General features: G+C 48.9%; 1 protein-coding gene across 7 annotated transcripts in view; it reads left to right on the forward strand.

The window, feature by feature from the left end:
• The first annotated feature begins 753 nt into the window (after window positions 1-753).
• The window catches only part of CUNH19orf47 (chromosome unknown C19orf47 homolog), a 28,977-nt gene continuing 12,311 nt past the window's right edge, over window positions 754-17,419 (forward strand). Inside the window, exons 1-5 of one of the 7 annotated variants that reach the window (XM_032248757.1) lie at window positions 754-886; window positions 7,444-7,495; window positions 12,245-12,332; window positions 12,426-12,540; window positions 17,119-17,200. In XM_032248757.1, the coding sequence (XP_032104648.1) occupies window positions 7,477-7,495; window positions 12,245-12,332; window positions 12,426-12,540; window positions 17,119-17,200 (304 nt within the window). In that variant the 5' untranslated portion in view covers window positions 754-886; window positions 7,444-7,476. The other 6 variants (XM_032248756.1, XM_032248760.1, XM_032248754.1 and 3 more) reach the window with 6 other exon arrangements.

Consider the following 17,419-nt stretch of genomic DNA (forward strand, 5'->3'; position numbering starts at 1 on the left):
TTGCCTCAAGTGATCTGCCCATCTTGGCCTCCCAAAATGCTGGGATTACAGGCATAAGCTGTTACGTCTGGCCTAGGACTGATGAGATTTGACTTAAATGTGGGAGAAACCTGCCTCATCTCTCCAAAGCCCCAATTCTAAAAACCCTCGGAGGTCTTGGCCTAAGCTACCATAATCTTCCCCTCACCAAGCCCTCCTTGACTCTCACAGCACTAGCTAAATGCTCTCATTTTTGAGGGTGGAGGAAATCACTCAGTCCAAGATAATGAGATAGGGATTAAGTATTTACAGAAGCAAGGTTAGTGATGGCCGATGGCCCACTGCCACAGGTGTGGTGACATGGCAGAGGTGAGGGCAACATGGAGACTGTGGGGTGGTGTGGCTGCAGTGGCAGAGTATCCTGATACGAGGTCTGTGACGACACCCCAGGAATGCCTAGGGCAGCTGGGGAGAGAGACCATGAGGATATGATGAAGGTGACTGGATGAGGGTGAAGGTGACATGGTTAATAGCAATATTAGCCAAAAACACCATGTCAAGCTGAGCCTGCCACAAGAATAAACTCACAGAATCGTCACACGCAGCCCTGATGTGGATGTCCCTGAGTGCATTCTGCAGATGAAGCTGGGATTGGAAAGGTGGCCTAAGGTAATCAAGGTATCCAGAAGTGTAGCGGTGGGGCTGGGCTTCTGACACACCCCAGGTAATGGGCTGCGGTACCCCGTATGTTATGTGAGATGTGACACGGGGAAATGACAAAGACACGGAGGGAAGAAAAATAACTGTAAGGCTGGGTGGCTCCTTATGGGGAAAACCGGAAGCACGAGGAGTGGATGGTGACTGTCAGAGGAACAGTGATGACAAGGGAGGGACAAGGATATAAGGGGTAAGGATGACCTAAGGGTTGCATGAGCGCCATGTCAGAAGAGCGATGGGGACAGTAGCCGTGCGAAGGTGACCTGGGAGTATGATGAGGGTTTAAAGAGAAATGAAGATTTTACAAAGGAGAAATGACAACAAAAGAGGGGTGCAGGTAACATAGGCGATGACGAATTTAAAGGAAGCGATTACGGCCTATGGTGGCAAAGAGGGCTTAAGAGGAACGAAAGCGAGTTAAAGGGGTTGATGGCGATATTAAAAAGGGTGATGGCGACAGCAGAGGAGTGGTGAGGATTTAAGGGGGATGAGACAGAAGGAGAGGAATGACATAAACGGACGGAAGACGACATATGGGAGGAGATGCATTATAGGCAGGAGGACAACACAAGCAGGGCTGAGGCGCCGCGCCTCCAGATCGCACAGTACCTGCACTCCACGTCTCCCACTCCGGGCCCCAGCCCCACAGGCACCTTCCAGGCTGGAGCCCCGCCTGACCGCCCCCCAGCCGCGCGCAGGCGTACTACGGCTAGACTGCGGGCCGGCGGGGACCAGGCATGCGCTTTTCTCATTGGCCGCGCCGCTCGCTAGCGTCCGGCAGAGGCGAGCCCCCGGCCGGAGGTGGGCGGTCACGTGACTGTTATGGTCGCGCTCTCTCTGGTGGCGGCCTGGTAGGCTAGAGCGGCCGCGGGAGGATCAGTTCAGCTTCCGGCGGTGAGGCGGTTGCTTCCGGGGCGGGCAGTTCGGGCCGGAGGAGTGTCTGACAGTTGGCGCTGCCGGCCGGGAGGGAGGGCGGGCGGCGCGAGTGGGCGCGGGCCCGGTGGGCCAGGTGAGGCGCGGGTCGTGGGTGGTGGGCTGGGCCGGATGCGGTGGGGACAGGTGGCGTCCGGGGCTCTGGACTCAGTTCCGGCTCCGCTGTACGGTTTCGGACATACGATTTGTTTCTCTGAGCCTCAGTTTCCTCCCCTGTGGAATGGGGGTCAGAATCCGACTGTAGCACCTGCTTTATAAATGGGTGTGAGAAGTCAGCTGGTGTTCGTCGGAACCCATAGCTCAGCGCCTCCGCATAATGCTCACTTCGTTACACTACTGTTATTGTTAGTATTGATGTTTGCGCTTAGTATGAAAAATTGTTGGGTTTGGAAGCCGTCGGATTTTGGTTCAAGTCCCAGCTCCACTGTGCGGCAGTGGGGCCTGTGTCTTCGCCTCCTTGAACCCCATTTTTTCTCATCTGTGCAATGAGAGCTAATAGTCCCAGTATCATAGGGTCGTTTTGAGGATTCTGAAGAAATGTGTGTGTAAAGATTTTAAGCACAGAGGCTGGCACAGTGAGAGCTCGTGGATTGGGACTATAAAGATGATGATGATTCTGAGAGTCATTGGTGTTGCTGGGAATTCCAGGGAAGTGGAGGGAAAAAGCTCAGAGACAGCAATAGGAAAAACTTAGAACTGGAGTCGGGAAAATCGACATCCTGCCACTTACTGTTTGACCAATTTTGCTGAGTCCTGAAGTATTCGTTTTTTTCTTTTTTTTTTATAATGACTAGTGGATTTTTTTTCCAGTCAATTAGTTTGAGAAGGCAGATTTACATTGCTGTCTTCAATGGAAAACTAGCATTGCTGGCCATGACAGGAAGGAAAAGTTAAGGTAAAATACAATGGAAATTGAACATTGTAAACTGAAATGGAAATATAATTGCGTATTCCCTTTGAATAGGAATAGTGTTTAGAACTTGTACTGCGTGATTCCCTGTTGTCAGATCCCATGGACCCCCATCAAGTTGTCCTTATACTTGGTTCCCAGCTCACGCTTTGTATACAACTAGCATTAGGTTAGTGACTGGCCCACTGCTTCCCTAGCTCACTGAAGATTTGTTTGTTTTATTTGATGCACACTTAACATTGCACCACCTGCCATGCATCTTCGTTCTAAGGACGCTGATTATTAACTCGTTTAATCCCCATAACACCTTTAAGAATGGGTCCTCTTTTTTCTTTTTGAGATGGCGTTTTTAAATTTAAATTTTATTTTATTTTTTTGAGACAAGGCATTGCTGTCATTCAGGCGCCGGCCAAGAATGGGTACTCTTACTTTTTGGGGGCGTTGGAGGGATGGCGTCTTGCTCTGTTGCAAGGCTGAAGTGCCGTGGTATGATCTTGGCTCACTGCAACCTCCGCCTCCCGGGTTCAAGCAATTCTTCTGCCTCAGCCTCCCGAGTAGCTGGGACTACAGGCGCGTGCCACCATGCCTGGCTAATTTTTTGTATTTTTAGTAGAGATACATTTTCACCATGTCAGCCAGGATGGTCTCGATCTCCAGACCTCGTGATCTGCCCCCCTCAGTCTCCCAAAGTGCTGGAATTACAGGCGTGAGCCACCGTGCCCAGCACTTTTGGTTTTTTTTTTTTTTGAGATGGAATTTTGCTCTGTTGCCCAGGTTGGAGTGTAGTGGTATGGTCTCAGCTCACTGCAACCTCTGCCTCCCGGGTTCAAGTGCTTCTCCTGTCTCAGCCTCCCGAGTGGCTGGGATTAGAGGTGCCTGCCACCATGCCTGGCTAATTTTTGTATTTTTAGTAGAGATGGGATTTCATCATGTTGGCTAGGCGGGTCTTGAACTCCTGACCTCAAATGATCCACCTGCCTTGGCCTCCCAAGGTGCTGGGGTTACAGGCTGAGTCACTGTGCCCAGCCTTTTGCTGTGTGATCTTGGACCTGCCATTCTCCTCTGTAACTTAGGGCTCAGTTTTACTTTTTTCTGAGGGTGGTTGTGAGGAGTCACTGAGATGTGTATATACTCAGTTCCTAGTAAACACTCAATGGGAGCTACTCCCTGGGCATCAGAATCGGGGAGAACTTGTTTTTGAATCCCAGTAAGATCAGTTGCTAGATGTGCGATTTGACTGCACCTCAATGAGTTGGGTTTTTTTTTCATTGATAAAAACAGGGCTAAGGTGACTTGGTGTCACGAGAAAAAAAAACAACAACAGGGCTAATGATAGTCCTCACTGACTGAACTGTTGTGAGGCATCTGCAGGATGCTTGGCCCTGGTCCTGATGCATAGTATTAGGTTTGTGAGATGTTCTGTCTGACGTACTGGGACCTTTCTGTGCCTTGTTCTTTGAGAGATGTATGTTGAATTATTATTATTAGTATTATTATTATTTTTTTTTTTTTGAGGCAAGGTCTTGCTCTGTCACCCAGGCTGGAGTATAGTGGCGCAATCTTGGCTCACTGCAACCTCCACCTCCTGGGTTGAAGTGATTCTTCTGCCTCAGCCTCCCGAATAGCTGGGATTATAGGCGCCCACCACCATGCATGGCTAATTTTTGTATTCTTAGTAGAGACAGGGTTTTGCCATGTTGGCCAGGCTGGTCTTGAACTCCTGACCTCAGGTGATCCACCCACCTCAGCCTCCCAAAGTGCTGGGATTACAGGCATGATCCACAATACCCAGCCTCTATTATCTTTGGCCAGTAGTAACATTCAGAAGGGAAATTGGATCTAAGAGTGTTGAGTGCAGGACAGAGTGATGTCTGTGGTCGTATTCATCAATAAGAGATTGCACAGAAGGCTGGGTGCCTGTAATCCCAGCACCTTGGGAAGGTGCTGTGGACTGATGACTTGAGGTCAAGAGTTCAAGACCAGCCTGGCAAACATGGTGAAACCCCATCTCTACTAAAAATACAAAAATTAGCCAGGCATGGTGGCAGGTACCTGTAATCCCAGCTACTCGGGAAGCTGAGGCAGGAAAATCGCTCAAATCCAGGAGATGGAGGTTGCAGTGAGCCAATATCGCACCACTGCACTCCAGCCTGTGCTACAGAGTGAGACTCAATCTTAAAAAAAAAATCGAGCAGAAGCCAGCTTAGAAGGGCAAGATGAACCCTGTCTGAGGATAGAGGAGAGAGTCTCATATGTGGGGACTTAGGGAAAGTATCACAAAGTAGATGGCAGTGGAGCAGAAGGAAGGAGAGGTTGCCAGGAGGAAACAGGCATTCCAGGCACAGGTGACATCCTCTAAAAACGGGGAGGCCGCCAAAGCACCTGTGTGGGGAGGGAGGCCTGGAGGATGAGACCAGGAACACCTCCAGGGTGCTTGGTAGGCACCAGGCACTGTCTCAAGTGCCTTTATTCATAGAAACTCATCCAGCCCTTACAGCAGTCCTCTAAGGTAAGTCACGTTTGTACCTCTCAATTCACAGATGGGAACACCAGGGCCTGACTGGTGAAGTAACTTGCCGAGATCACACAGCTAATCTAGTGGTAGAGCTGGATTTGAACCCTGCAGTCTGGTTACAGAGTTCTTATTCTTTCTTTCTTTTTTCTTTTTTTTTTTTTTTTTGAGATGGAGTCTTGCTCTGTTTTCCAGGCTGGAGTGCAGTGGCACAACCTCGGCTTACTGCAACCTCTGCCTCCTGGGTTCAAGCAATTCTCCTGCCTCAGCCTCCCAAGTAGCTGGGACTACAGGCACCTGCCATCACGCCCGGCTAATTTTTTGTATTTTTAGTAGACAGGGTTTCACCATGTTAGCCAGGATAGTCTTGACCTTCTGACCTTGTGATCTGTCTGCCTCGGTCTCCCAAAGTGCGAGGATTACAGGTGTGAGCCACTGCACCTGGCCTAGAGTTCTTACTCTTGACCACTCCATTATACCACCAAAATCAGCTAGTGGATGGGACAGATTATATGGGGCTGTAAACAGGAAGGTTCTGGGACAGAAGGCTTCTGTACCCTGTGGAGGGTGAGGGAGAAGGATCAGTACTGGGGGCTGTGGTAGACAGAAGGGAGCAGAGTGAGGGGAGAGGGCAGAGGAGCGGGGTCAGGGAAGAGGCAGAGTGCTAAGCAGGAAGGAAGTTTGGGCCAGGGCAATGTGGGCCCATGATCCTGGAACCAGATAGCATTGAATCAGCACATGAAAAAGTTATTTCCTTTAGTTCCCAGTCAACACTGCTTTTAATGGAGACAGTCTCCATGGGTGCTAATATGTCTTTAACACCACCTTTCTACCATCTGCTAATGTAAGGGAAAATTGGTTTCCATGTCTTTTCTGGAGCGCCTCATGATCAGGTCGCCACCTCTGTGGCCTGTCTCCTCCCAGTGTCCTCCCTGCTTGCTCCACCGCAGCCACACTGGCTCCTTGCTTTCCCCCCAGTGTGCCAGATGAGCCACTGGCTCAGGGCACTGGACTCACTGTATCTTCTCCTGGAACACTCTTCCTCTGTAAAACCCCATGGCTATTGCTTCCCTTCCTTCAGGTCCCTAAATTCGCTTTAGATCTGCCCTGATGACTGTATTGAAAATTACAATCCCTCCCTTCCCAGGTCCTTCATGTCTTCTCCATGATGGTAAAGGCTTCCTAACCTACTATATTAACTTTTGCTTGTTTACTCTCTGTCTCCTCTGTCTCTTGTCCCAACTAGCTGCTAAGCTCTATGGCTTTGTTCACCTTGGTATCCCTAAGTGCCTTACACATAGGTTCTCAGTGAATAGCGTTTTGGGTTTGTTTGTTTGAAGACTAGTCAAGTGCAGTAGTGAGAAAGTGGGGAAGAGTAGAATAAGGAGTTCCATCTGTAATGGACTATGAACATTCGCTTGAGATAATTCACTACCCTAGGACCAGCCCTTTTGAGACAGAGCCTTGCTATATTGTCCAAGCTGGTCTTGAACTCCTGGGCTCAAGGGATTCTCCCACCTTAGCACCCAGAGTAGCTGGGACTATAGGCATAAGCCACCAGACCTAGCTGGTTCTCAGTGAATAGTTTCTGAATTGATGAATGAATTGAATGAATGGGTATTTATTGTGTTTTTTTTTTTTTTGTGACGGAGTTTCGCTCTTGTTGCCCAGGCTGGAGTGCAATGGCGTGATCTCGGCTCACCGCAACCTCTGCCTCCTGGGTTCAGGCAATTCTCCTGCCTCAGCCTCCTGAGTAGCTGGGATTACAGGCATGCGCCACCATGCCCAGCTGATTTTTTGTATTTTTAGTAGAGACGGGGTTTCACTATGTTGACCAGGATAGTCTCCATCTCTTGACCTCGTGATCCACCCACCTCGGCCTCCCAAAGTGCTGGGATTACAGGCGTGAGCCACCGCGCCCAGCCTGTGTTGTGTTTTGTAAACTTTTTTATTTGAAGTAGAAATGTGGTGTTGCTGTGTTGCTCAGGCTGGTCTCAAACTCCTGGCCTCAAGCCCTCCCTCCTTGGCCTCCCAAAGTGCTGCGATTACAGGCATGAGCCAGCATGCTTGACTGGTATTTATTGTTAAAGTCTTGGGCAAGAGTGTCTTATTTCTGTCCCACTCCTTTTCCAATTAACCAGTTAACCTTTTGGGGTGTGTGAGAATGGAGCTGTAGACATTTGCTGTCTCTGGGCCTTGTCTCAGGCACAAGTGATCGTGGTGGTGGCAGCTCTGTCCCAGGCTGACTTCCTGCCAGCTGCTCCAGGCTATTCCTGGGCGGTGAGCCCCTAGCCCAGGAACGTTCCCCTGGCATGCAGACAGACAGGCACAGGAGAGGGGCAAACACTCAACCGGCAGTGACTCATGGGCCCTCTCCTCTCTTCTCTTTCAGGCTCCAGGGAGCAGTGTCAGGGCCAGGGAGACGATGGTCTCCGTGACTATGGGTGAGTCTGTGGCCTTCTCTCCAGGGCCCCCTCTCCCTACTGCCCTTTTTGAGGTATGGCCTTGGTGGGAGACGATGGGGTGGGGGAGGGAGGGCTGGGTCATTGGCAGGAACAGCTGTACTCTGAGGACCATGGCGGGGTGGGGCTGGGACTGCTTGAGCCTGCCCGCTTCCTTGCTGAATCTGTCTCCTATGTAGTTCAGCTGTGAAGAGCGTGGGTTATGAAGTCCAGCAGGTCTCCCACATGGCCTCACAGAGCCTTGGTTTTCTCACCTGTGAAATGGAAATGATATTTCCACATTCTAGGATTAAGGAAATTATGGCATACAAAAGCTTGGGCATAGTTCTAAACAAACCTTAGCTGTTGAATCATGAGCCTTAAGCTCTGTATTTGGGGGTTGCTAAGGCACAGAGATTAGTTGGTGGCTTTGAAAATTTTTGACATTTATTATAACATAGAAAAGTACATATATATTTTTATTTTTATTTTTTTGAGACAGAGTTTTGTTCTTATTGCCCAGGCTGGAGTGCAATGGAGTGATCTTGGCTCACTGCAACCTCTGCCTCCTGGCTCAAGTGATTCTCCTGCCCCAGCCTCCTGAATAGCTGGGATTATAGGCATGCACTACCACACCTGGCTAATTTTTGTATTTTTAGTAGAGACAGGGTTTTGCCATGTTAGCCAGGCTGGTCTCAAACTCCTGACCTTGGGTGATCCGCCCCCTCAGCCTCCCAAAGTGCTGGGATTGCAGGCATGAGCCACCACATCCAGCCCATAAAATGCATTTGTATAGTTTTAAGAGTAATTAAAAAGCAAAGTCTGAGTATATCCTTTTATTTTATTTTTTTTTGAGACGGAGTTTCGCTCTTATTACCCAGGCTGGAGTGCCGTGGTGCGTTCTTGGCTTACTGCAACCTCCGCCTCCTGCGTTCAAGCAATTCTCCTGCCTCAGCCTCCTGAGTAGCTGGGACTGCAGGCTCGCGCCACCATGCCCAGCTAATTTTTGTATGTTTTTTTAGTAGGAACGGGGTTTCACCATGTTGACCAGGATGGTCTTGATCTCTTGACCTCCTGATCCACCCCCCTCAGCCTCCCAAAGTGCTGGGATTATAGGCGTGAGCCACTGCGCCAGGCCTTTTTTTCTTTTCTTTTTTTTTTTTTTTGAGACGGAGTTTCGCTCTTGTTACCCAGGCTGGAGTGCAATAGCGCGATCTCGGCTCACCACAAGCTCCGCCTCCTGGGTTCAGGCAATTCTCCTGCCTCAGCCTCCCAAGTAGCTGGGATTACAGGCACGCACCACCATGCCCAGCTAATTTTTTGTAGTTTTAGTAGAGACGGGGCTTCACCATGTTGGCCAGGATGGTCTCGATCTCTTGACCTCGTGATCCACCCACCTTGGCCTCCCAAAGTGCTGGGATTACAGGCTTGAGCCACTGCGCCCGGCCTCTTTTTTTTTTTTTTAAAGATGGGGTTTCACCATGTTGGGCAGGCTGGTCTTGAACTCCTGACCTCAGGTGATCCACCCACCTCAGCCTCCCAAAGTGCTAGGATTACAGGCCTGAGCCACCATGCCCAGCCTTTTTTTTTTTTTGAGACAGACTCACACTCTGTTGCCTAGGCTGCTGGACTGCAGTAGTGCAATCTTGGCTCACTGCAGCCTCCACCTCCCAGGTTCAGGTGATCCTCCCAGCCTATAGCAGGACTATAGGCACGTACCATCATGCCTGGCTAATTTTTGTATTTTTTTTAATGAGATGAGGTTTTGCCCTGTTGCCCAGGCTGGTCTTGATCTCCTGTGCTCAAGTCATTCTTCTGCCTCAGCCTTCCAAAGTACTGGGATTATATACGTGAACCACTGCACCTGGCCTGTATTCTCTCTTTTTTTTTTTTTTTTTTTTTTTTTGAGCCTGGCACTGTTGCCAGACTGGAGTGCAGTGGTACGATCTTAGCTCACTGCAGGCTCTGCCTCCCAGGTTCAAGCGATTCTCCTGCCTCAGCTTCCCAAGTAGCTGGGACTACAGGTGTGCGCCACCATGCCCAGCTAATTTTTGTATTTTTAGTAGAGACGGGGTTTCACCATGTTGACCAGGATGGTCTCGATCTCTTGACCTCGTGATCCACCCGCCTCGGCCTCCCAAAGTGCTGGGATTACAGGCGTGAGCCACCGCGCCCGGCCCAGTCTGAATCTCTTGACCTCGTGATCCACCTGCCTTGGCCTCCCAAAGTGCTGGGATTACAGGCGTGAACCACCTTACCTGGCCACCTGCGTTCTTTATAATTCCATTTATATAAAGCATAGAAGCAAGCAAAATCAATCTATTTTGTTAGAAGGTGGTGGCTGCCTCTGGGAAGGAGTGAGTAGATACTCCAAAGGGAATACAAGGGGGTTCTGAGGTGTTGGAAGTATCTCATTTCTTGATTTGGGTGCTGGTTACATAGATGTGTCTGGTTTAGGGAGATCTATTGACTTGTGTACTTTTGTGCATGTACACTATAGTTCCATAAAAAGATTTTAAAAACCAAACCCTTTTACCCACTCAGGTCAATAAAGAGAATATTATCAGCCCCCTGAGAGTCCTGCCCCAATCTCATTCCCCTTTTTCCTTCATATGGAATAAACCACTCTCTGACATTTTGTGAACATCTTTTCTTACCTTTTTTTTTTTTTTTTTTTTTTGAGATAGAGTTTTGCTCTTGTGGCCCAGGCGGTAGTGCAATGGCACGACCTCGGCTCGCCACTACCTCCACCTCCTGAGTTCAAGCAATTCTCCTGCCTCAGCCTCCCGAGTAGCTGGGATTATAGGCACGCACCATCACATCTGGCTAATTTTGTATTTTAATAGAGATGGGGTTTCTCCATGTTGGTCAGGCTGGTCTTGAACTACTGACCTCAGGTGATCTGCCCACCTTGGCCTCCCAAAGTGCTGGGATTATAGGTGTGAGCCTCTGCGCCTGGCCTTCTTTGCCTTTCTTTCTGGTTGTATTACCAATGGGACATTCTTATTCTATAGACTTTGGTTTTGAATTTACACGACTGAAATCATACTTTGTGTTCTTTTGTATCTGGCTTCTTTTGCTCAATATAATGTCTAAGGGCCATCTATGTTGCCTTCCTTTTCACTGCTATATAGTATTTCACCTGTGAGTGACCACCATATGTTTATCAATGCTACTGTCAATGGATATTGCATTGTTAGTGGGTTGGAGCTGTTGCAGACATACTGCTATGAATATTCTTGTACATGTCTCCTGCTGTGTGCAACACGCCAGTCTCACTGATTCCAAGACTTACATCATTGCACAACTTAACATTTCTGAAGTAGGGTATATCTTTCAGGAAAATGGTATTTTCCTTTCCTGTGGCCTGGCGGAGGAAATCCTAAGGACATGAGCTCCTTGCCAGCCACAGTCCCCAAGGGCCAGTCAGTACCCTGGGTAACCGGCCTGTGGCTGGGTGGGCCTTCACCGGAGCCCTGCACTGCCACCATGTAACATCTGATCTGTAGGGTGTCTGCTTTCCCGCTCTGAGTCTCTATTTTCTTAAAACCAAAATGGGTGAAGTAATAACAAATTTCTTCTAATCTAAAATAGCATGGATTGTTAGATGTACTGAGAAAGAAAAACAGTTTGCTAATTAAACCATGGCACACTGTCAATCATGAAGTAGATCCTAGTTTCAAGGTGTCAAAATGTGAAAAAAAAAAATCTTACTTGGAATCAGTGATCTTAGCTACTACCTGGCCTGGCAGGTTAGGGTCAGTGTGAGGGTCCCACCCACCAAGAAGCCAAGAAAATTTAGAAAGAATAAAGTTTTGTAGGTAGGGTCTGCCTGGTCTTGGCCGTGACTCCGTTTAGTGGTGATGGGAGTGATAGTAATGATAAGAATAATAGCTGACATGGTTTGAGAATGTCCTCTGGGTCAGGCTTCATTTAAAGCCTTTTATATGGAGTTTCTCATTGAGTCTGCACAGTGACACAAAGACATTGGTGCTGTTATCACTAAAATCTCAGCTCCACAAGGCCAGGGACTTCATCTTGTGCCTTGTGATATCCCCAGTGCGTAGGACAGGACCTATCCTTTGCCAAATGCTGGGTAAACACTTGTCAAATCTGTTTTCCCATGGTTTACAGATGAGGAAACCAAGGCACCAAGAGTTAACTTACCCAAAGTCCCTCCATCGGGAAATCGCAGAGTTAGGATTTGAACCCAACTCCAAAGCCCGTATTATTAACTTCCATGCCTATCTCTGAGGGAGATTTGCTACTGTGGCGGGTAGGGGGCTTGGCAAGGCTTATGGGCTGGCGCTGTCACCTGTGGATCCTGTCATCCACTGGGCCTAGGCTGGCTGATGGGGACTAGGGCAGAGAACCCAGAGTCTTAGTTACCCTAAATCAGTCATGGGCCAAGCATGTGTAGTGATGCAGAGAGCCAGCACTGGGGTGGAGCAGAGCTGTAAGGAGAAGGGCTGGGGTAAAGGTTTGGGAGCTCTGTCCCTTGTTAGCATTGTGGCTTTGGGTGGGGTATCCAGCCTTTCCCTGCCTCCATTTCCTTGTTGGCAGCTCAGTGAAGTCTTAATACTGCTTACCTCACCGGGTCAGGAAGGCTCCGTCCCAACGTGCGTGTGTGAAGCCCTCGCAGGGCCTGGCATGTGATGCACATTTAGTTTGTGGGAGCCGCTGTGACTGTGGTTTTGTTAATGCTGTTCTCTGGAGAGGACACTGAATAATGAGCCCTGTCCAACCCCACAGCCACTTCCGAGTGGATCCAGTTCTTTAAGGAAGCCGGCATTCCTCCAGGACCTGCTGTCAATTATGCCGTGATGTTTGTGGATAATAGGTGAGGGGCTGACCTTGGGGAGGAGTGGTGGGGAGCTGGCTGGCCTACCCACTCTGGCCCACCTGGGGCCTCACCACTGACCTTCCCCTTCAGGATTCAGAAGAGCATGCTGCTGGATCTCAATAAGGAGATCATGAATGAGCTGGGTGTGACCGTGGTAGGCGACATCATCGCCATTCTCAAGCATGCCAAGGTGGTGCACCGTCAGGTGGGTGATGTACCCAGCCTCTCTGTCTCTGGGTTTGGCATGGAGGTGGAGGGGCAGTTGCAGAGCCAATGGGATGCCTGGCAGCAGAGGCAGGCCGACCCAGGTTCCAGGGTGGGTTCAGCCTTTTGCTATGTGACACTGGGCACATTGCCCAACCTCTCTAAGCTTACTTTCTCCATCTGTGAAAAAGAGAGAGGCAAACCTATCTTGAAGGGTGGTTTTTTGTGTTTTTTTTTTTTTTTTTGAGGTGGTGTCTCACCATGTTGCCCAAGCTGATATTGAACTGCTGGGCTCAGGCCATCTTCCTGCCTCAGCCTCCCAAAGGGCTAGGATTTCTGGCATGAGCTACCGTGCCCAGCCCTGGTTGTGAGTATCAAGCTATGTAAAGCACTAGCACAGTGGAAACTGCCTGTATTCGGGTCCCTCTGTAATAATTATTATCACAAGGAAGATAATGCTAATCTTTCTTATCATCTCTGGGACAGCAGCTTCCTATGTGGGACCCCGAAGGCAACCTGGCCCACAACCTGGACATTCCAGTCTTGACCCATCCACTTGTAGCGACCAACCTTCCTGGGTCTCTTAGAGTGGGCTTTTCACACAGCCCTGATGCTAGCGTGGCTGTGGCCACCTACCAGATAGTGTATGTGGCTCTGAGCACCAGACCTGTATGAGGTACTCATTAAGTTATTAATATAATAGCTAATACTTATCAAGCACTCGCTGTGGCCTATCAGGCACTGACTCCCTCCCTCCCTCTCTCCCTTCCTTCCCACCCCCTCTTTCTCTCCCCTCCCTTCCTCCCTCCCTCCCTCCCTCTCCCCTCCCCCTCTTTCTTTCTCTCTTTCTCTTTTTATTTTTTTGGTCTTTCTTTCTCCCTTCCTTCCTTCCTTCCTTCCTTCCTTCCTTCCTTCCTTCCTTCCTTCCTTCCTCCCCCACCCCCTTCCTTTCGTCTCTCTCTCTCTGTCTTTCCCTCCATCCCTCCCTTTCTTCCTTTACTTGTTTGTTTTATTTCTGAGACAGCATTTTGCTGCATTGCCCAGGCTAGAGTGCAGTGGCACAATCTCAACTCACTGCAACCTCTGCCTCCCAGGTTCAAGTGATTCTCCCATCCTAGCCTCCCGAGTAGCTGGGACTACAGGCGTATGCCACTGCACCTGGCCTCTTTCATTTATTTTACTGAGATAGAATCCCGCCCTGTTTCCCAGCCTGGAGTGCAGTGATGCTATCTTGGCTCATTGTAGCCTCTGCCTCCCAAGTTCAAGAGATTCTCATACCTCAGTCACCTGAGTGGTTGAGATTACCGCTGTGCATCACAACTCCTAGCTGTGCTTTTTAATTTTAGTAGAGATGAGGTTTTGCCATATTGCCCAGGTTGGTCGTGAACTCCTGGCCTCAGGTGATCCACCTGCCCTGGCCTCCCAAAGGTCTGGGATTACAGGTGTGAGCCATTGTACCCAGCCATCTTTCATCCATTTTTAGACAGGGTCTTACTCTGGCGCCCAGGCTGGAGTGCAGTGGTAAAATCACAGCTTACTGCAGCCTCAAACTCCTGGGCTCAAGCAATCAGTAAGCCCCTTAGTAGCTCGGACTGCAAGTACATGGCACCATGCTTGGCTAAGTTTTAAATTTTTTGTAGAGACGCAGGTCTCACTGTTGCCAAGCTGGTCTCAAACTCCTCAAACAATTCTCTCATCTTGGCCTTCCAAAGTGCTGGGATTGCAGGCATGAGCTATGGTACCTGGCCTCTCCATCCTTCATCTGTATGAACTTACTTCCTCCTCCACTTGATTGAGAAGGAAACTTGCTCTACATCTTTGCTCTCAAGCACTCCACTTACCAAATGGTGGCTGCTGTGGTTATTCTCATTTTTTTTTTTGAGATGGAGTTTTGCTCTGTCACACAAGCTCAAGTGCAGTGGCGCCATCTCGGCTCACTGCAACCTCCACTTCCCGGGTTCAAGTGATTCTCCTGCCTTAGTCTCCTGGGTAGCTGGGACTACAGGCAAGTGCCACCATGCTCAGCTAATTTTTTGTATTTTTAGTAGAGAGGGGTTTTCACCGTGTTAGCCAGGATGGTTTTGATCTGACCTTGTGAGCTACCTGACTCAGCCTCCCGAAGTGCTGGGATTACAGGCATGAGCCACTGCGCCTGGCCTATTCTCATTATTTTTAATGGAATGGCTTCTACCATCCCAGGAATAGGCCTTCATTTCTCTATCATCCAGGACAGGAACCTACAGTGAGGGCTTTCTCAAGCCAGAGGCATTATCTGAGTTGTTATGGAGAAGGTCACTGAGCAAAACATTTTTTTTCCTTTAAACTATAATTTAAAAATAATTTTTTTTTTTTTGAGACGGTGTCTGGCTCTGTCTGAGGTACGGTGATGTGATCTTGGCTCACTGCAACCTCTACCTCCTGGGTTCAAGTGATTCTTTTGGCTTAGCCTCCTGAGTAGCTGAGATTACAGGTGCGTGCCACCACATCCGGCTAAGTTTTGTATTTTTTGATAGAGACGGGGTTTCACCACGTTGGCTAGGCTTGTCTTGAACTCCTGGTCTCAAGTGATCCACCTGCCATGGCCTCCCAAAGTGCTGGAATTACAGGTGTGAGCCACTGCACCTGGCCAAAACTTCTAAATTTGAGAATAATTATGGATTTATAGAAAAGTTCAGATAACAGTATAGAAAGCTTCTGTGTTGGCTGGATGTGGTAGCTCAAGCCTGTAATCCCAGTACTTTGGGAGGCTGGGGCGGGTGGATCATGAGGTCATGAGGTCGAGACCATCCTGGCCAACATCGTGAAACCCCATCTCTACTAAGAAATACAAAAATTAGCTGGGCATGGTGGTGGGCACCTGTAGTCCCAGCTACTTGGGAGGCTGAGGCAGGAGAATTGCTTGAACCCAGAAGGCAGAGGTTGCAGTTAGCCGAGATCATGCCACTGCACTCCTGCCAGGGTGACAGAGCAAGACTCCATCTCAAAAAAAAAAAAGCTTCTGTGTTTTCTTCACCAAGCTTCCTCTGATGTTAACATCTTACATAACCATGATACATTTGTCAAAATTAAGGAATTAACATTAGTATACTACTGTTAACTACATTACAGACTGTGGCTTTATTTTTTTCTTTTTTTTTATGCTTATTATTTTTTTTTTGTCTTTCTGTTTTTTTCTTTTTGTGGAGAACAGGGCCTTGCTATATTCCCCAGGCAGGTCTCGAACTCCTGGGCTCAAGCTATCCTCCCGCCTCTGCCTCCCTAAAAGCCGGGATTACAGGCGTGACCCACAGCTCCCAGCTCTTTTTAAAATAGAGATGGGGTCTCACTTTGTTGCCCAGGCTAGTCTTGAATTCCTGAGTTTAGGCAGTCCTCCTGCCCTAGCCTTCCAAGTTTTTGGAATTATAGGCATGAGCCACCATGTATGGCCCTTTTTTTTCCCCATCTCTCTTTTTTTTTTTTTTTTTTTTTTTGAGACAGAGTTTCACTCTTGTTACCCAGGCTGGAGTGCAATGGCACAATCTTGGCTCACCGCAACCTCCGCCTCCTGGGTTCAGGCAATTCTCCTGCCTCAGCCTCCTGAGTAGCTGGGATTACAGGCACGCGCCACCATGCCCAGCTGATTTTTTGTAGTTTTAGTAGAGACGGGGTTTCACCATGTTGACCAGGATGGTCTCAATCTCTTGACCTCGTGATCCACCCGCCTCGGCCTCCCACAGTGCTGGGATTACAGGCTTGAGCCACCGCGCCCGGCCCCCATCTCTTTTTGAGTATGTGGATTCCATCCGTTTTTCTTTCCACCAGTAATCTGTTTTGACCAGACTCCTCATCTCTACCCAAAATACAAAAAGTTAGCCAGGCGTGGTGGTTTGGCACCTGTGGTCCTAGCTACTTGGGAGGCTAAGAAGGAAGGATCACTTGAGTCTGGGCAACACAGTGAGACCCTGTCTCAAAAAAAAAAGGAAAAGAAAACCAATAATCTGTTCTAAGATCCAATCCAGGATACCACATTGCATTGCATTTACTTATGTTTCCTTTTCTCTTACAATATATGAGTTTTGTAGTATTTTTTGTTTTTGAGATGGAGGAGCCTCACTCTGTTGCTCAGGCTGGAATATAGTGGCACAATCTTAGCTCACTGCAGCCTCTGCCTCCTGGGTTCAATTGATTCTCCTGCCTGAGCCCCCCGAGTAGCTGGGATTATACGTGTGCACCACCATGCCTGGCTAATTTTTGTATTTTTAGTAAAGAGACCAGGTTTCACTATGTTGGCCAGGCTGGTCTCAAATTCCTGACCTCAGGTGACCCACTCGCCTCGGCCTCGCAAGTACTGGGATTACAGGCATGAGCCACTGCACCTGGCCTGATTCTTTGCAATGAATGTGATAGTTTTGTAGGGTATTGGTCAAATATTTTATACTGTGCCCCTCAGTTTGGGGATGTCTGATGCTTGCTTGTGGTTAGGAGTGAAATGTGTTACAATCTTCTCTGGCAATCAGATGCTGATCCTACTGGTGTTGCTTAGATCTCTAGGTCCATGATTCTGCTGTGGTGACCCAGGTGCCTGTTCTTTTTTTTACAGGACATGTGCAAAGCAGCCACTGAGTCAGTGCCCTCTAGCCCCAGCCCCCTCGCAGGCGAGATTCGCCGTGGCACAACTAGTGGTGAGTCCTAACTCTTCAGGCCTCTTTTCCTTGATTTGAGAAAGAGTTTCGCTCTTGTTGCCGAGGCTGGAGTGCAGTGGCGCAATGGTGGCTCACCACAACCTCCGCCTCCTGGGTTCAAGCAATTCTCCTGCCTCAGTGTCCTGAGTAGCTAGGATTATAGGTGTGAGCCACCACCCCTGGCCAGGGGGCTGTTTTAAACAGCAAAATCACCAACAA

This window comes from Sapajus apella, unplaced genomic scaffold, assembly GCF_009761245.1.
Source record: "Sapajus apella isolate SASKATOON/1434 unplaced genomic scaffold, GSC_monkey_1.0 scaffold68, whole genome shotgun sequence".
In the NCBI taxonomy this organism is placed as follows: domain Eukaryota; kingdom Metazoa; phylum Chordata; class Mammalia; order Primates; family Cebidae; genus Sapajus; species Sapajus apella.